Source organism: Trachypithecus francoisi, unplaced genomic scaffold (assembly GCF_009764315.1).
Source record: "Trachypithecus francoisi isolate TF-2019V2 unplaced genomic scaffold, Tfra_2.0 Lachesis_group8, whole genome shotgun sequence".
Lineage (NCBI taxonomy): Eukaryota > Metazoa > Chordata > Mammalia > Primates > Cercopithecidae > Trachypithecus > Trachypithecus francoisi.
In genome coordinates, this window is record NW_022681473.1 from 1,080,417 (window position 1) to 1,100,064 (window position 19,648).

At 56.8% G+C, this 19,648-nt stretch overlaps 2 protein-coding genes across 2 annotated transcripts in view; one reads left to right on the forward strand and one right to left on the reverse strand.

Moving 5' to 3' along the window:
* Positions 1-4,783, forward strand: part of MUC5B (mucin 5B, oligomeric mucus/gel-forming) — a 43,735-nt gene extending 38,952 nt beyond the window's left edge. The window contains 10 exon segments of the mRNA XM_033204010.1: positions 89-120; positions 380-560; positions 948-1,052; positions 1,189-1,226; positions 1,793-1,912; positions 2,345-2,431; positions 2,552-2,674; positions 3,029-3,071; positions 3,308-3,410; positions 4,012-4,783. Of these exon segments, the coding sequence (XP_033059901.1) occupies positions 89-120; positions 380-560; positions 948-1,052; positions 1,189-1,226; positions 1,793-1,912; positions 2,345-2,431; positions 2,552-2,674; positions 3,029-3,071; positions 3,308-3,410; positions 4,012-4,231 (1,052 nt within the window). The 3' untranslated portion in view covers positions 4,232-4,783.
* Positions 4,784-16,663: 11,880 nt separating this feature from the next.
* The window catches only part of TOLLIP (toll interacting protein), a 33,110-nt gene continuing 30,125 nt past the window's right edge, over positions 16,664-19,648 (reverse strand). Inside the window, exon 6 of the mRNA XM_033207515.1 lies at positions 16,664-19,568. Coding sequence (XP_033063406.1) covers positions 19,354-19,568 — 215 coding nt within the window. The 3' untranslated portion in view covers positions 16,664-19,353. The remainder of the gene's footprint in view (positions 19,569-19,648) is intronic.

The window sequence follows — 19,648 nt, forward strand, 5'->3', positions numbered from 1 at the left end:
GAGAGCACCTCCCGTGCTCTCAGGGACCAAAAGCCCCTCCGCCTGCAACCTCAGCAACCTCAGTGACGCCGTGCTGTTTTCTTTCCAGCCTGCGTGGGACCTGATGGATTTCCCAAATCTGTGAGTGGCTCCACCCCCACCTGCCCAACCCCACCCTCTTGTGAGCTTAGGGAGGGAGCGAAGGAGCAATCTCCATCCCACAGGGCAGCTGTGGGGCGCCCGAGTGTGACATGGACGTGTCGGTGGCTGGTGTGGGCTTCCTGCCCCCCCAGTCTGGGCCACTCGGGTACCAGCCCAAGGGAGGGGGTGGCCAGACAGATGCCCAGGGTTGACCTGTGCCTGTCCAGGAGCCCTCAAGGACCCCCTCAATCCATTCCAGCCCGGGCAGCAGTGGATCAGCAACTGCCAGTCCTGTGTGTGTGATGAGGGCTCAGTGTCGGTGCAGTGCAAGCCCCTGCCCTGTGAGGCCCAGGGTCAGCCCCCACCGTGCAGCCACCCCGGCTTCGTGACCGTGACCAGGCCCCGGGCCGACAACCCCTGTTGCCCTGAGACGGTGTGCGGTAAGACCCTGTGGAGCAGAGGTGCCCGGCGTAGGGTGAGGGGGAACAGAGCTGGTGCCCACCAGGGGCCCGTGGGGTGGGCACAGGAGAGCAGAGGAGAGCCACTGTGTCCTGGCACGACTGCGGCGGGACCACTCGGCAGAGATGGCTCCAGGTGCATTATTCTCCTCCTAAAGATGAGGCTGGTGACCTCAGGCCTGCCCAGGAGTGGCCTGGGGACGTGGGAAGCAGCGGGGAGGTGGCCAACCAAGGGGCCTGGCGGGAGCCCCGAGGGGCCGTGAGGCAGTCAGGTCCTCAGGGAAGAGCACGCCTGCGACTTATGCTGGGAACAATCGGTCGGGAGGAGGAGTGAGCAACGCCCAGACAGAGCCCTCCGTCCTCCCGCAGTATGCAACACAACCACCTGCCACCAGAGCCCACCCGTGTGCCCCCTAGGGCAGGAGTTGATCAGCACCCAGAAGGAGGGCGACTGCTGTCCCACCCTCCTCTGCAGTGAGCAGGGCTGGGGTGGGACTGGGGCCGGGCTGTGGGTGGCCACTTGCCCGGGGGTAGGGGGTGCAGGACGGTGGGGGCGCTGGGGCACGTGCTCCCTGCCATCTGTCGTGGGCTCAGCTCCCTTTCCTTCCAGGACCTCAGCTGTGTTCCTACAACGGCATCTTCTATGGGGTAAGGGCACAGCAGCGGGCGGGTGTGGCAATGGGACTTGAACATGTGTGTGGGATGCCCCGCGGCCTTCTGAGCCCCACTCCTTGTCTTGACATTCCTGCCATGAGGGCAGATCCACACAGGGGCCCTGGGCAGGTCAGAGCTGGGACATGCTTGGGACTTGGGGGCACCTGATGTCGACAGCCGTGAGTTCCACACCTGCTGCCTCTGAGAGGTCCCTTCAGGGGCTCCCAGCAATGGCCTCGGGGCAGCACACGCCTGCCCGGGGTCCCTGCCCACCCAGATTCCTGCCCGCCGGATTCCTGCCCCCACGGGGTCTCTGCCCACCAAGATTCCTGCCCATATGCGGTCTCTTCCTGCCCAGATTCCCTGCCCACCTGTGGTCCCTGTGTTGGTCCCTGTGTGCATCGGCTCCCTGCCTGCCTGGGTCCACGTTCAGCCAGGGGTGCATCCATGCTCCATTTGGGGAAGGAACAACTCCCTGCAGGCCCCAGCGGGTCATGGGGAGGAGTCCTGGCCCTGGTGCCCCACCGGTGCCCTCAGTGCCACCCTCCCACCCATTGCAGGTTGGTGCAACCTTCCCAGGGGCCCTTCCCTGCCACATGTGTACCTGCCTCTCTGGGGACACCCAGGACCCAGCGGTGCAATGTCAGGAGGATGCCTGCCACAATACTACCTGCCCCCAGGTGAGACCCGAGGCACCCGTCCCCAGCTGAGCCCACAGCTGCTGGGCAGACCCAGCCCCGAGTCACTGTTATCCCAGCTCCCTGGGGTTCTCTAGCTCAGCCATTGCTGGGGTCTTGTTTGTTCCCAAAGGGAGGGTATGAAGTAGGATGATGACTGAGGGGGTCTGGGGGTGGGATAGGACCTGCAGGCTGCTGGGGACAGGGTCTGGGATCAGGTTCCAGGAAGGCAGGGGTAGTTAGAGACAAGGTGCTGGAAACTGGGGTGAGGCTGAGCCAGGATAACTGGGTGAGGGCAACTTTTTCGGGTATAGACCCAGGCAGGGACAGGGCTAAGGACCCCTGGGCCACTGGGGTGTAGACAGGAGGGCAGGCTGCGCTGGGGCATACACTGGAGGAGAGGGTTAGGGCCTGATGCCCCTCCTGTCCCCACAGGGCTTTGAGTACAAGAGCGTGGCCGGGCAGTGCTGCGGGGAGTGCGTGCAGACCGCCTGCCTCACGCCTGGTGGTCCACCAGTCCAGGTAACAGCAGAGGCATGTGGGGGCAGGTCTCAGCTCCCTCCCTGGAGACCCTCACCCCCAACAGGGCTCCGCACAAGAGATCATCGACACTCAGCTTCCACTCCCACCCTTGCATTTCAGCTGAACGAAACCTGGGTCAATAGCCGTGTGGACAACTGCACCGTGTACCACTGTGAGGTCGAGAGCGGAGTCTATTTGCTGACCCCACAGCCTGCATCCTGCCCAGATGTGTCCAGCTGCAGGGTGTGTGCTGGAGGCCCCACCCCTGCCTGGGAGGCCCCACCCCTGCCTGAGAGGCCCCGCCCCTGCCTTGGAGGCCACACCCCTGCCTGGGAGGCCCCGCCCCTGCCTTGGAGGCCACGCCCCTGCCTGGGAGGCCCCACCCCTGCCTGGGAGGCCCCACTCCTGCCTGGGAGGCCACGCCCCCACCTGAGAGGCCCACCCCTGCCTGGGAGGCCCCACCCCTGCCTGGGAGGCCACGCCCCTGCCTGAGAGGCCCCACCCCTGCCTGGGAGGCCACGCCCCTGCCTGGGTGGCCCCCTCTCCCCAGGAGGGAGGCCCCGCCCACAGCCCTGTCCCCTGTCTTTGGCCCCCCAGGGGAGCCTCAGGAAAACCGGCTGCTGCTACTCCTGTGAGGAGGGTAAGTGGAAGCCACCTTCCCACACCAGCTCCAGCTCCAGCTCCAGCCCGTCGCTGCCCATCCATTCCTGCCCAGACATCTGCACCGGGCAGCAGTGTGATGCCAGCATACAGACTCCACCCTCAGTCCTGGAGGGCCATGGGAGGGGTGGGCCTATGGGGAGGGTCGGCCCAGCAGGTACAGGCCCTCAGAGTGAGGGTCCGGTGGGGCTCTAAATCTGCCTTTCCTCCTCCCAGACTTCTGTCAAGTCCGCGTCAACACGACCGTCCTGTGGCACCAGGGCTGCAGGACTGAGGTCAACATCACCTTCTGTGAGGGCTCCTGCCCCGGAGAGTCCAAGTGAGTGCGGTGGGTCCGCCCTGGCCCGTCAGTTGACTGGCACCCTGCTCTGAGACAGGGGGGCCTACGCCAGCTCCAGGAAGGAGGGAAGGAGCTCCCCAGCAGGGCTCCCCCTCTCCACGTCCATCGGTAGAAAGCCAGGGCCCGGCTGAGCTGAGCCACATGGCACAGACCTCCCAGCTGCGAACCCAGGTTCAGGTGTCCCCCCCGGAAAGAGTGGGTGGAACCAGAGCCTTCTGTAGAGCCCCCATGACTTGCCGCTGTGGCTGGCTGTCAGCAGGAAGGGCCAGGAGGGTTGACCCTTAGCTAGAAGCAGCAGGAGGAAGGGTCAAGGACTGCTCAGAGTCAGCAGGATTGGAGGAGCTGGTTCAGACAGGGGAAGAGCAAGCCACAGAAGACAGAGCCGGGAGCCAAGGGACCCTGGGGCCCAGAGCTGCCCTTTCGGAGAAGGCAAAGCCACACGTGCCCACAGAGCAGGCCACTGTGGACAGAAGGGGATGGCCATCTGGCCCAGGACCCCAGAGGCCCGCGTGTCAGTGTGCCTGGGCAGAGAAACGGCAGGGCCAAGGTGGCCGATGTGAGGGGCCCCCTGTGTCCACAGGTACTCGGCAGAGGCCCAGGCCATGCAGCACCAGTGCACCTGCTGCCAGGAGAGGCGGGTCCACGAGGAGACGGTGCTCTTGCGCTGTCCCGACGGCTCGACTGTCCTGCACACCTACAACCATGTGGATGAGTGTGGCTGCACGCCCTTCTGTGTCCCTGCGCCCATGGCTCCCACATACCCCCCTGGCTTCCTGGCCCAGGAGGCCACTGCTGTCTGAGGATGTTCTGCCTCCATCCCCATGCTCTGTCCACCTGGAGCCAGGACGTGCATTGCCCGATCATGAAAACCTTGGGCCTGCTCTGCGGAGCCCCCCGGCCTCTGTGTGTGGCACCCCGTGCCTCTGTGCTCCTGCTGCCCACCCTGTGGGTGAAACCGGACCCCGGAAGGGTGAGGGGCCAGCAGGATCCCTTTCAGGAGGGCACCACTCAGGAGTCCTGTCCTGGGAGAGCCTGTGGCCCACCTTGGCCTTGCCCCTCCTTGATGTCACTGGGACGCCCTGAAACAAGCTAAGAATGTGTGGGCCTGTGTGTCCCTGCCATGGCCAGAGTCCCCATGCAGCAGGGATTCTGGCTGGCCACATCTGGCCACTGGGGCACAGACAGGCTGGTCCAGGCAAGGCCGGCTGCTGCCAGGAAGCTGTGCTAGGCTTGCCTGCTGCAGGGTACCTCAGGGCTGAGGTCACAACGGCCAGGTCAGAGAGAGGTCGGCATCCCAAAGCCCCCTCCGCTCAACCCAGCCCAGTTTTGCAAATAAACCCTGAGCATCGAGTGTGTTTCCTGTCCTGATGTCTTTCCTTGCCTGCCATCTCTCCCAGGCTGTCCAGGTTCTCTGTGAGCTGCTTGCCTGGGGCCTGAAGGCTGGAGGCCACATCTGGGGGACAGTGCAGGACCCCCAGCAGCCACTGAGGGTCCAGGCAGCCTCTGGGAGGGCCAGGCAGGGTGGGGGACAAGGAGCCGCTTGGTCATCCACATGCCCCTGTGGGCACCCTGGGAGTCACTCTTGGGCTGTGGGAGCACTGCCCAGGGCACGAGGGGCAGGGGGCCACCAGGACCCAGAGGTCACCCCGGCTGTTATTTCCAGTATGGGGGATTGTGTGAGGAAACCAGCTCATGCAGGAAGATGGAGGCAGTCAGTGGGGCAAGCAGGCAACCAGGCCTGGTCAGCGGGGAGGCAGCCGCTCCCCAGGGCAGGTGCATGGAGCCGGGCGCAATGCTGCCAGGCTGGTGCTGGGCCCTGCGGAGCCGCTTTTCACCCCGTCCCATGCACACCTCCCCGGGAATGCTTTCCTTGGGCCACTTGCTACATGAGCCACACGTGAGCTTGCTTGCCTCCTGTCCCACCTCCACATGCACTGGCAGGGCTTTCTGCCCTTCCTTTCCATTGCTCTGTCCAGAGCAGAGAGCACCGGGTGCAGACAGTAGGGTATCGAGGAGCCTGTGGGATGGGTGGGGTTGGCAGCTGGGGCTGCAGGTGTGGGCAGGGAAGACAGTGAAGGTGGTAGCAGCCAGGACCTAGGCACAGTGGGATGCAGGGAGCTTTGGACACAAAATGACCTCCTACTGGGCAGGGGGTGGTTACAGGCAGACTGTGACCTGGGGAGACAAAAGCAATGCTCGTGCCTGGCTGCGGAAGCCTCTGCTGTGGGTGCAGAGTGGGGCCTTCCCCACACTGGGGCCTGCCTCTGCCCTCTGCCCTTGGGTGGGTCCTGCCCTGCCCAGAAGGTGATGCTATCGTGCTGTACATTTACAAAGCTCCCAGCTCCTAGGGGGCTGGCCAGGCCCCTGCCAGTGCTACAAAGCTCCAGCCTCTCCTGCCCTCCTGGCCGAGGCCCAGCAGGGCCGGCCACCCCAGGACTGGGCTGGAGATAGTCAGGGGCCTGACAAGGTTACAGGTGGGCTCCGGTGGGTGGTGGACTAGGATGGTCACCACTGGGGTGAGCCTCTATAGGTTTACCCTGCGTCTCCGAGGCTGATTCCCTGGAGGTTGCGCCAGGTCACTGCCTGATCTGGGTCTGCATTCAGCCACGTGTAAACAAATGGCTTCCTAAGCCTCAGTCATTCCCACGGTGCAATGATTTCCTTAGACCCATTTATGTCAGTGTGTGGGTACAAGCACCGCTCTCAGAGGCCCGTGCTGCGCAGTCTCTGTGCTCCAGAACCATTTCATTCAATCCTGACAGTACCCTGTGTGGTGTCTGCTTTTGTGTCTCCCACTCCACAGAAGGGAACACTGAGGCACAAAACAATGAGAAGGTGTGGTTCTGTCAGGGGCAAAGCTGGGCTCACACCCAGGCAGCTCGAGTCGAGGCCACACTCAAAACCACAGGGCTCTGCTGATGCCCCAGAGCAAGGAACTATAAAAATAAACACAGTGAATACAAACCAATGTTACTTAGACTTTAAAGATGTTTTAAAAGGGATTTCTGGTTTCCAGATGGAAAAGTGGGCATGTCTTCCCCCACAGACACAAAATCATGACAATGATAGAAAGAAACTTTAAAATAGCAGCAATTGAAAACAGGAAAGTAAATCATCTGCAACGCTGGCAGATATCCTGAAAAGGAGACATTTGGGAAGTGCTGAGAGGGGGGCCCAAAGCCTTTTGCATGAGGCTGTTCTCACCCTGCTATAAAGAAATACCCGAGACTGTGTAATTTATAAAGAAAAGAGGCCTGACTCACAGTTCTGCCTGGCTGAGGAGGCCTCAGGAAACTTACAATCATGGCAGAGGGCGAAGCAGAAGCAGGCACTTTCTTCACAAGGTATCAGGAGAGAGAATGAGATCTAGCAGGAAAGATGCCAGATGCTTAGGAAACCATCAGATCTTGTGAGAACTCACTATCACGAGAACAGTCTGGGGGAACCACCCCCAGGATCCAATCACTCCCACGGTGTCCCTCCCACGACATGTGGGGATTACAGTGATGTATTAGTCCATTTTCACACCGTCTTCATACCCAAGACTGGGAACAAAAAGAGGTTTAATTGGACCTACAGTTCCACATGGCTGCGGGAGGCCTCAGAATCACGGTGGGAGATGAAAGGCACTTCTTACATGGCGGTGGCAAGAGAAAATGAGGAAGCAGCAAAAGCAGAAGCCCCTGATAAACCCATCAGATCCTGTGAGACCTATTCAGTATCACAAGAACAGCACAGGAAAGACCGGTCCCCATGATTCAATGACCTCTGCCTGGGTCCCTCCCACAACATGTGAAAATTCTGGGCCGGGCGCGGTGGCTCAAGCCTGTAATCCCAGCACTTTGGGAGGCCGAGACGGGCGGATCATGAGGTCAGGAGATCGAGACCATCCTGGCTAACACAGTGAAACCCCGTCTCTACTAAAAATACAAAAAAAACTAGCTGGGTGAGGTGGCGGGTGCCTGTAGTCCCAGCTACTCGGGAGGCTGAGGCAGGAGAATGGCGTAAACCCGGGAGGCGGAGCTTGCAGTGAGCTGAGATCCGGCCACTGCACTCCAGTCCGGGCAACAGAGCGAGACTCCGCCTCAAAAAAAAAAAAAAAAAAAAGAAAATTCTGGAAGATACAATTCACAGTGAGATTTGGGTGGGGACACAGCCAAACCATATCATTCTGCCCCTGGAACCTCCAAATCTCATGTCCTCACATTTCAAAACCAATCATGCCTTCCTAACAGTCCCCAAAAGTCTTAACTAATTTCAGCATTAATCCAAAAGTCTACAGTTCAACATCTCATCTGAGACAAGGCAAGTCCCTTCTGCCTATGAACCTGTAAAATCAAAAGCAAGTTAGTTACTTCCTAGATACAATGAGGGTACATGTACTGGATAAATACAGCTGTTCCAAATGGGAGAAACTGGCCAAAACCAAGTGGTTACAGGGCCCATGCAAGTCTGAAATCCAGTGGGGCAGTCAAATTTTAAAGCTCCAGAATGATCTCCTTTGACTCCAGGTCTCATGTCCAGTTCATGCTGATGCAAGAGGTGGGTTCCCATGGTCTTGGGCAGCTTTGCAGGATACAGCCTCCTTCCTGGCCGCTTTCATGGGCTGATGTTGAGTGTCTGTGGCTTTTACAGGCCCATGGTGCAAGCTGTTGGTGGATCTACTTTTCTGGGGTCTGGAAGACAGTGGCCCTCTTTTCATAGCTCCACTAGGTGGTGGCCCAGTAGGGACTCTGTGTCGGGGCTCCAACTCCACATTTCCCTTATGCACTGCCCTAGTAGAGGTTGTCTATGAGGGCCCCACGCCTACAGCAAGCTTCTGCCTGGACATTCAGGTATTTCCATACATGTTCTGAAATTGAGGCAGAGGTTCCAAAACCTCAGTTCTTGACCTCTGTGCACCCACAGACTCAACACCATATGGAAGTTGCTAAGCCTTGGAGCTTCCACCCTCTGAAACCACAGCCTGAACTCTACATTGGGCCCCTTTCAGCCACAGTTGGAGAGGTTGGGATGCAGAGCACCAAGTCCCTAGGTTGCACACAGAACAGGGACCCTGGGCCCAGCCCACAAAACCACTTTTTCCTCCTGGGCCTCCAGGTTTCTGATGGGAGGGGGTGCCGTGAAGGTCTCTGACATGGCCTGGAGACACTTTCCCCATGGTCTTGGGGATTAACATTAGGCTCCTTGCTACTTAAGCAAATTTCTGCAGTTGGCTTACATTTCTCCTCAAAAAATGGGTTTTTCTTTACTACTGTATCATCAGGCTGCAAATTTTCTGAACTTTTATGCTCTGTTTTTCTCTTTAACAACAACAAAAAATTTTTTTTTGAGATTGAATCTTGCTCTGTTACCCATGCTGGAGTACAGTGGTGCAATCTTGGCTCACTGCAACCTCCACCTCCCAGGTTCAAGTGATTCTCCTGCCTTAGCCTCCCTAGCTGAGATTACAGGCATGAACCATTATGCCTGGCTAATTTTTGTATTTTTAGTAGAGACAGGGTTTCTCCATGTTGGCCAGGCTGGTCTCAAACTCCTGACCTGAGGTGATCCACCTGCCTCAGCCTCCCAAAGTGCTGGGATTACAGGCATGAGCCACCATGCCTGGCCTGTTTCCCTTTTAAAATGGAATGTTTAACAGCATCCAAGTCAGCTTTTTAATGCTTTGCTGCTTAAAAATTTCTTCTGCCAGATACCTTAAATCATCTCTCTCAAGTTCAAAGTTCCACAAATCTCTAGGGCAGGGGCAAAATGCCACCAGTTTCTTTGCTAAAACATAACAAGTGTCACCTTTGCTCTAGTTCCCAATAAGTTCCTCATCTTCACCTGAGACCACCTCAGCCTGGACCTTTTTGTTCATATCACTATCAGCATTTTTGTCAAAGCCATTCAACAAGTCTCCAGGAAGTCCCAAACTTTCCCACACTGTCCTGTCTTCTTCCGAGCCCTCCAAACTGTTCCAATCTCTGTCTGTTCCCCAGTTCCAAAGTCACTTCCACATTTTCAGGTATCTTTTCAGCAATGCCCCATTCTCGGTACCAATTTACTGTATTAGTCCGTTTTCACACTGCTGATAAAGACATACCCGAGACTGGGAAGAAAAAAAGGTTTAACTGGACTCACAGTTCCACATGGCTGGGGAGGCATCAGAATCACGGCAGGAGGCAAAACGCACTTCTTACGTGGTGGCAGCAAGAGAAAATGAGGAAGAACCAAAAGTGGAAACCCTGATAAACCCGTGAGATCTTGCGAGACTTAGTCACAATCACAAGAACAGTGTGGGAAAGACCAGCCTCCATGATTCAATTACCTTTGCCTGGGTCCCTCCCACAACACGTGGGAATTCTGGGAGATACAATTCAAGGCGAGATTTGGGCGGGGACACAGAGTCTGACTACATCACATTTCTTTATAGAAAATGGGCATTCAGGCCGGGCGCAGTGGCTCAAGCCTGTAATCCCAGCACTTTGGGAGGCCGAGACGGGCAGATCACGAGGTCAGGAGATCGAGACCATCCTGGCTAACACAGTGAAACCCCGTCTCTACTAAAAAATACAAAAAACGAGCCGGGCGAGGTGGCGGGCGCCTGTAGTCCCAGCTACTCGGGAGGCTGAGGCAGGAGAATGGCCTAAACCCAGGAGGCGGAGCTTGCAGTGAGCTGAGATCCGGCCACTGCACTCCAGCCTGGGCGACAGAGCGAGACTCTGTCTCAAAAAAAGAAAAGAAAGAAAAAAGAAAATGGGCATTCAGCCTGAAACCACCAAGCAGCTCAGAGATGCCAACATCCTGAAAGACAGCAAACACTCTGTCAGTAGAGGAAGACAAAGGCCATGCGCTCAAGCTATCAGGTTTAATAGGATGATTTTATTTTTTAAGATTAGAGGATATGGAGGACAGATCTGGAAATCTCAATACTTTTTCTAGTGAGCCCCAAAAGGAAAGAATAGAGAGTGGAAGAGAGGCCATATTTTCAGAACAAAAACATGAAGTCTTAGACTCAGAGCTTCCAGTGAGTGCCAAGGCAGACCAAGCAAAAATACGCCCAAGAGAAAGGGAAAACCTCAAAGCTACCAGAAAGACAAGGCAGTTCACCTACAAAGGCATGAGAAGCAGACAGGTACCTGGTTTCTCATTAGTAGCACTGGATGAAGCAAGATGGTGCCACGGAATTTTTCAAAGCACTGAGGGAAGGTAACTCAACGTAGAATTATATACCCAACTAGACTGTCATTTAAGAGTGACAAGGACATTTTTTACATACAGGGACTGAGAAGGTCACCTCCCACAGATCCTCTGTGAATGAGCTACTAACAGAGGTGACCAGTGGCCAAGTGCAGTCACACACATGCAATAATGGTGAGCAAAGAAATGGGTGACATGCCCTGTTTTTTTATTGTTTGGTTTTGTTTTTTGTTTTTTTGAGATGGAGTCTTGCTGTGTTGCATAGGCTGGAGTGCAGTGGCATGACCTCGGCTCACTGCAACCTCCGCCTCCCAGGTTCAAGCGATTCTGCTGCCTCAGTCTCCCAAGTAGCTGGGATTACAGGCATGCACCACCAAACCAAGCTAATTTTTGTATTTTTAGTAGAGACGGGGTTTCATCATGTTGGCCAGGCTGGTCTTGAACTCCTGACCTCAGGCGATCCGCCCACCTCGACCTCCCAAAGTGCTGGGATTACAGGTGTGAGGCACCATGCCTGGCCCACATGCCCTGTTATATCCAAATAAGAAACACACCTAGCAGAAATCCACAGGTCACAATACAGAAGTTGCTACTTTAACGACTCAATCCTTCACAGCTAGTGCCTCTCAGTCTTATTTAAGAAAACCCCTCTCTTCCCTGGGATCAGGAATACTGTATTCTGAATTATTTCCTAAAAGCTCTGCAATTTTGCCCTCTGCCTTTAAATTTTGAATCCACCCAGAATTGGTGTATGAAAGTGGCATGAAGTAGGGGTCTGACTCCATTTTATTTCATAGATCTTGCTGCTTGGCCCAATATCATGTACTAAAAAGGGCATCTGTTGCCCACCCTGTCATCTCTGCAGTCTCTGTGTTGTTCCCTGGACTCTATTGTCTTACTGTAGACAATAGTCTTGATAGTCCTGATATCTTTTTTTTTTTTTTTGAGACACAGTCTTGCACTGTCCCCCAGGCTGGAGTGCAGTGGCACGATCTCAGCTCGCTGCAACCTCTGACTCCCAGCTTCAAGCGATTCTCCTGCCTCAGCCTCCAAAGTAGCTGGGATTACAGGCACCCACCACCATGCCCAGCTAATTTTTTGTATTTTTAGTAGAGATGGGGTTTCACTATGTTGGCCAAGCTAGTCTCAAACTCCTGACCTGGTGATCTGCCCACCTCGGCCTCCCACAGTGCTGGGATTACAGGTGTGAGCCACTGCACCCGGCCAATTTTTTTTTTTTTTTTTTTTTTTTTTGAGACAGAGTCTCGCTCTGTTGCCCAGGCTGGAGTGCAATGGCATGATCTCAGCTCACTGTGACCTCCACCTCCCGGGTTCTAGTGATTCTCCTGCCTCAGCCTCCTGAGTAACAGATTACAGGTGCCTGCCACCACACCCAGCTAATTTTGCATTTTTAGTAGAGGTGGGCCATGCTGGTCAGGCTGCTCTCAAACTCCTGAACCTAGTGATTCCCCTGCTTGGCCTCCCAAAGTGCTGGGATGACAGGTGTGAGCCACTGCGCCCAGCCTTGATAGCTATTTGAGCAAGCTTTCACATTTTGTGCTTCTTTTACAAGAATGTCTTGACTCTTCCTAGCTATTGAGAATTAACTTATCAAGCTTTACCAAAAAACAGTACAACAAAACAGGGCTTGCTGGGACTTTGGGATTATACTGACTAAATTAATTTGAGAGAAGCTGACATCTTTACATAGTGACTATTTCAATCCATGAACATTGTAGATCTCCACCCTCCATCCCCACAAGACCACCTGGACTGAAGCTGAAGTTTGCTGTAATCACCTCTGTGGCTTCCCCTTTCCTTTGTCATCTTTTCAGAAACTCCAAGAAGAATTTAAAAACATATGGTATCCATCATTTTGCAGTTTTCAGTGGGATGGTCTCAATAAACCCACCTTGCTGGATTTCTGGAATGAGGTGTCCCCTTTCAAGAGAGGATACAGGCCTCAGAGTATAGCAGGACCTGTCAGTTCTGCCCACTCACACCTTGCAAGCGGCCAGCTGTGCTGTGTCCACATCAAGGGGCTCTGGAGACTCCTGTGAGGGGGCCGCCCAAGCGCTCCTTCATTTCAGCACTTCCTGGGGCCACCGCGCAGGGCTGAGCCACCCGCCCACACAGAGCATGTCAGGGGCGCGGGGCGCAGGAGGGGCCGCGGCAAAGGCCCCGGAGGACACGCAGGGCCTGGGCCACCCCTTGCAGGGTCTCTGCCCGTTTCTCCAACTAAGGGGCGCTGGGATGTTTGGGATGCGCCGCGGTCTGAGTGGGTCCCGGGTCCCCTTCCGCGGGGAGGGAGCAGGACCCCGCCTCGCAGCCGCTTCCCATCCCCGCAGCGGGTCCCCAGGACTGGCCCTGCTCCTCTCACCGGTGCCTGCGGCGCCCCGGCCTGCAGCACTCCAGAGTGGGCGCTTCCCGCGTCTGGGGCGGGCCCTGGAACGCCCCACCCCGTACCCAGCCCCCCGCCCTGCTCCCCCACCCCCCGCCCTGGAACCCCCCGCCCGGAACCCCCCGCCCGGAACCCCCCGCCCCTCCCTGATCTCAGCCGCACCGGGGCCTGGGACGCTGCAGCAGGAACCCAGCGGGGAGGGAAAGCGACGTCTTCTCTTTCCGAGCCGGAGCCGGGTAACCATGGAAACCTCGAGAAGGATGGAAACCCCCGGAGTTCAGGGACAAGCAGGCGACGCAGCTGCGACCCCCTCACCCCGCAGCGCAGCGGCCCCCGGGGCTCCGCACGATGGATGCGCGTGTGGGAAGCGACTTTCCCCGAGTTCATTAAATGAGCTCTGAACAAGCCTGTCCGGAAGAAGCTCCTGGGTAAGTCCCAACACGAGCCGCCAGAAGCCTCTAGACGGAGAAGCCGGCGCGGGCCAGCCCTGCGGGGATGCAGGAGGCGGGGCGGGGTCGGCGGGTGCCGGGAAGGCCAGGCCGGGCCCAGGGGATTGGGGGCTGCGCACCCGCCGCACAGCGAGGGTCGGTCCATCCCGCGCAGCGGGCCCGGTGCCTCCAGTGGGGTCCGTGAGGAAGGGCAAAAAAAAAAAAAGGAAAATAAGTGAGAGAAGAGCCTTTAAAACTTGAATGTGGAAAACTTTCCTAAGAAACAGAAATCCAGGAACAATAAGGGAAAAGATGAACACGTGACAACATTAAAAACAGAACATGGGGCCGGGCGCGGTGGCTGAAGCCTGTAATCCCAGCACTTTGGGAGGCCGAGACGGGCGGATCACGAGGTCAGGAGATCGAAACCATCCTGGTTAACACGGTGAAACCCCGTCTCTACTAAAAATACAAAAAACTAGCCGGGCGAGGTGGCGGCGCCTGTAATCCCAGCTGCTTGGGAGGCTGAGGCAGGAGAATGGCGTGAACCCGGGAGGCGGAGCTTGCAGTGAGCTGAGATCTGGCCACTGCACTCCAGTCCCGGCGACAGAGCGAGACTCCGTCTCAAAAAAAAAAAAAAAAAAAAGAACATTTTACACGAGACAAAATCATTAGCAACATAAACAAATGATAAAGAAGGGAAAGAACGTGCAGCGTGTATCCTGGAGTTACCCTCTGTAAAGTGGAAAGAGCAGAGGAGACAGAAGAAAAAGGCAGCCCCAAGGCTGTGCTCAACCTCCTCCTAAAAAGAATCCTGGCTGGGCGCGGTGGCTCACGCCTGTAATCCCAGCACTTTAAGAGGCGGAGGCGGGTGGATCATGAGATCAGGGGATGGAGACCATCTCGGCCAACATGGTGAAACCCGTCTCTACTAAAAGTACAAAAATCAGCCCAAGTGTGGTGGTGGGCGCCGGTAACCCCAGCTACTCGGGAGGCTGAGGCGAGAGAATTGCTTGAACCCTGCGGGAGGAGGTTGCGAGCTAAGACTGCGTCACTGCACTCCAGCCTGGGCGACAGAGCGAGACTCCATCTCAACAACAACAACAACAACAATCAATCAATCAATAAACAAATAATAAATGAAAGAGATCCTAAGGGCAGCTGCACCAAGACAGCACCGAGAGGGAGAGGCCAGCCCGGCCATGGGGACATGCAGTGATGGGGACGCCCGGCGATGGGGACGGGGCACCAGGAATTGGGTGGGGATTCGGGCAGGGGAGGCGGGTCCATCTTTGCTCAGGAGTCCCACGCCCAGGGGTCTTTTCCACAGAAGCAGCGATGCCATCAGTCATAGCCACACAGAGTGACCCAGACGTCCATGGAAGGCACACACCACAGGCCAGGCTGCTGCGGAAAGGAAGGGTCCCTGTGAGTGTGGAGGCCTCTCCACTTTTCCGTGCACACGTGTGATTTGCTTGCATCAAATACACACCAGGCCAAGGAAGGCCACGCGAAGGGGAATGGGCACACCCACCTACAGGGAGGAGAGCCGATGGGGACAGCAGCACAGGCCAGGAAGACGTGGTCTCTGTGAATTCACCTTGTTTTATGTTTTGACTCTGGACCATAAAATATTTTATATATCATAGAACAAAATCCTAGTGCTTTGCCTTTTTAAAAATTTTAGACAGGGTCTCACTCTTTCACCCAGGCTGGAGTGCAATGGCACGATCTCAGCTCACTGCAACCTCCGCCTCCCAGGTTCAAGCAATTCTCCGGCCTCAGCCTCCCAAGTAGCTGGGGTTACAGGCGCTCACCACCACACTCGGCTGATTTTTGTATTTTTAGTAGAGATGGGTTTCACCATGTTGGCCAGGCTGGTCTCGAACTCCTGACCTCAGGTGATCCGCCCACCTTGGCCTCCTACAGCACTGGCATTCGTGGTGTGAGCCACAGCACCCGGCCTGTTTTGCTCTTTGAAGTAAGTGCATGTGGAGTGGTTCCGAGTGCCGGATCCTTGCAGCCTGTGTGGACATGGCCCCTTCAGAAAGAACCACAGGAATGCACTTGGCCCCTGGAAGTTTCCTGGACCAGGCCAGGTGCAGATCAAACCCAAAGCCCGTTGAGTCGGGGGAAAGGGGGCGTGGTCATGGCTTCCTGGGGCTCTGAGGGCCTCTGGGTCCCAGCATGTGGCCTTCTTCCTAGCTCACCTTTCAACGAGGGAACCACCTTCCCAACGTCCTGGCGTGAGAGGAACCCCATTCTTGGGCTCAGTCACATCTCCCAGCTGCCCAGGCACAGGTTCCAGACCCGCCGGCTGCGGATGCCCAGGACACCCGGGACACGGCACCCTGTGCTCCCTCGGCAAACGCACTGGGGCCTCGCACATGGGCCCCTGGGTCCCGGCCTGCTGGTATCACTGGCCCACTCCCTGTCGCGCCCACTCCCCATCCCCGCCTCGGGGCCCTCCCCGCTTTCCCGAGCCCGGCTGTGCCCTGAGGTACTGTGGTTTCCCAGCAAGCTTGGTGTTCTGTCACGGGCTTTTAGACGTGCCACTTCTTGGCTTTGTGTCCAGCACTAACACAGGCTCAGCTTCTGTCAGCTGTTTGGGCAAAAAGTGTTCACGGAATCGCAGAGCTAAGGGCTGGCAGTCTGCTGTGGAGCCGACCCTGCAGCAAGGCTGCATTCAGGTGGGGGCAGGGAACCGGCGGGCATGCCTCGGGGGTGGAGCAGCAGAGGGGGCAGACACCCCACCGTGTCTGTGGACGCTCCAGCAACACGTCTGTGCCTGGGTGTGAGGGGTGGCTCGGGGTCTCCGCAGGGCTGCTCACATTTAAGGATGCTGCGGGTCCCTAAGCATGAGCCGCTCATCACTAGGGGCTCAGACTCCTGAGCTGGGGGTGCCACAGTTCCCAGCGGGCTCTCTCAGAACGGGGTCGTGCTCCACGCTCACTCCCAGATGGAAATGAAAAGGCACAACAGAACCACCCAGCGGGGAGAGGGTGCCTGGGCCCGAAGAGTAGACCCACACCCACTGCCGCTGTTGAGGGAGGAGCTCCCAGGACTTGCCTCTAATTCAATCTGGGAAACAAAGGCCAGGCTTGGTCTGAAGGCGTGCGGTTCCTGCTCTGAGTCTGTTAACGAGTGAGCTCTGACTCTGACTGATTCCTTACTCCTGCGTACTGTGAATTAAGTTAAAAAATACTCGGGAACAAACATGGTAAACCTTCCCTTAAAGAACTTTATTTCTCTATTTTTATATGGATCATTTATTAAATTAGGAGGCTAAAAAGTAAAAATATATTTTACAGTCAAAGAAAAATCTGGACAATGGACCCCAGTAAAATAATCAGAAGCACATGTGCCGAGACCCCGCCCGCTGATACCCTGCAGGGCAGCGCCTGCACAGTGGAGCATCTGCAGAGTGGACAGGAGCAGGGAGCCTCCGGAGCCCTGCCCGAGGCTCCGAGATGGCACAGTCAGGCTGTCCTTAGTGACCGCTGCCACAGAGCTGGCGATCGGCCTGCATCTTCAAACCCAGGAGCAGGAGAGGCAGAGGCCTGGCAAGGCCCCGGGCCCTCAGACACCAGGGGCCTAAGCCCAGCTCCCAAACCCGCTGCAGCCTGCCCTTGTGACCTGGCGAACAAGCCTGTCATTCTGAGTGCGACGACCTCATCCACATCCGACAGGCGGGGGCGGGGGCGGGGGCGGGTGGGGGGCGTGAACCAGCTAATTCTGGGGACCGCTTGGAGGGGCTCAGCAAGCTGCTGCTACAGTAGCCTTCACGCAGGAAATACAGCACAGAATGAAGGGAAGCAGCATCTTATTAAAGGACTTACAAATGTGATTTATCTATTAAAAAAATAAAGCATTCGTGAAAAAGAAAACTAAGAGATGGCAGCAAGCGTGGTCATTGGCGAAGGGTTGCTCTCCCTCCAGCGAGGCGGCCCCACCGTGCGGCTCCCTCGGGCCCTCACACATCATTGGCAAAGGGTTGCTCTCCTTCCGGTGAGGCCGGCCCCCACTGTGCGGCTCCCTCTGGCCCTGACACGGGCTGCTCAGGGGCTGGCAGCAGGGGCCACGTCCTCTCCAAGAGACACCCACAGAGCCACACGTGCATGGTGTGGCAGTCTCACTGCACCCCAGCAATGCGAAGGCAGAAACCAGTGCTGGTGGCCACACCTGGGCGCCTGGACGCCGAAGCCCCCAGCACAGCGAGGCCTCCAAGTGTGGCCTGCGGTCCGTCCCGGGTAAGAGTTGTTAATATCACAGAACATATCATCTAGAACGTTCCAGTCCCGCCTGACACCTTCATTCCCAATGGAGAAGACGTAAGACCAGGCCATCTGAGACAGAATCCCAGGGCCCTCTGTCTGAGTGGTCAGCGTCTGCTGAGCAAACGCCATGTCTTTCTTCTTCGCACAATCAAAGGCCTTTAGGACCCACGGCTGAAGAAGGCGCCTGCTGCTGCCATGTCCCTCCCCAACGGCCACCACACACTTCAAGTTTACAAAAATAAATATTTATCAACAGTATATTTGACAAAAACCACCCCCAGGCGGTGGCGGAAAGCAGTATTTTCTAGCTGACACTGAAACTTAACCTATTTTTTCGAGGGAGAAAAAGACTAAAACGTAAGCACTAACTTCCTCCTTCCGCATCTTCCATAGAAGACCCACTTGTGGGCCTTCTCCTTCTGTCCGTATCAATGCGTTTCTGTCCAAAGGCTGGGGGCAGACACTTGAACCACAAACAGCAGACATGCGGGTGCGCACACGCGCGTCTCGATGGCATGCGGATTATGTAAAGTGCATCACTTGTGAGAAGTTTCTCAAATTCCTTTCATAACCAGGTGTCACCTAAAATCTGTCCTGTAACCCAAGATGCTACACACGGTACCCAGGCAGTCAGAGGTGAGCGCACGCCTCCCGCCTCAGAAAGCTTTTACAGGGCCACGTTCGCCAGGCTTCCCTCGCCCACACTGAACCTAGGTCCCGGGCACAGCAGCTGCCCAAGCTGTCATCAGCAGTCAGCTGGCAGTGCCGCAACCCCTCTCAGAATCATGCACGTGCTGCCTCTATCACCTCCCACCCCAGCCTTGCAAGGCCTGTTGAGAAGAGAAGCCCCCTGGGAGGGCACCCACGGAGCTGGCGTGAGCAGCAGGACAGACGGATGGCAGCCTCCCGCGGGTGAAGGACTGGGCTTCAGATGCCCGCTGGCTGGCAATCAGGCAGAGCCCGGCCAACTGTGCCAGGCTCCCCTCCTCATGCCAGGTGTGGGTTCATCCTGCCTTCAGGCTGGAGTCTGTCACAAGGCTGGCTGGACAGTGGCCAGGTGAGCCAGCCAGAGGCCGGCCCCATGCCATCCACAGGAGGCGGCTCGGCTCACCAGACCCAAGCCCTGGGCAGGGGCCAGGCTCACAGCAAAGCGCGTTAGGGCAAAGACGTGAGTTTTCGGCTGGGAAGTTCTAAAAAAAACCCACAAATCAGTGTGAGGGATTGTGTGTGCCTTAAATCAACAGCTCTATTCCAATTACATCACATCACAAAATGCCATGAATGGAATCAGAAGGCGCTCCACCACCTCCAACACCCTGGCAGAAGCAGCTGCTCTCTACAGCAAGAACATTTTCCAGAACAGCATGAGAAGGGGAGACGCACGTCCTGGGGACAGGAGAATGAGCTGAGACCTCCCAGCACAAGAGGCGAAGGGAGCCCCCGCCCCGTCCTGGGCCGCCAGGAACCGAAAACCCCATGCATCCAAGAGCAGGCCTGGGCGGGGCAGCCCAGACGTCCACGGGAGGGGCGACAGGGTGCTGTGTCACGGGGATCTTGTTGGGACAGCATTCCTTGGGGAGCGCCCAGTCGGCGTGTCCAAAGAGCTGGGGTGACACAGCAGCGAGGCGGAGGCTCTACGGCTCCTCCCCCATCTGCAGCAGAGAGTTAATGGCAGCGTCCTTGTTCCCTCGCTGGGCTTCCAGCACGGAGCGGATCACCTCCTGGTCCATGTTGGGGAACATGTCCTGGATGGCTTTCAGGTCCTCCTCACTACAGCGGGGCTGGGCGTTCACGGCGGCCGGGGGCAGGGCCACGGGCACCATGCCGGGGCTGCAGACGGCGGGCATCCCTGGAAGCAAAGATCAAGTTTGGTAAAAACATCGGAAGGTTCCAGAAGTGCCACACTAGCTCCTGCTGAAGGAAGAACAC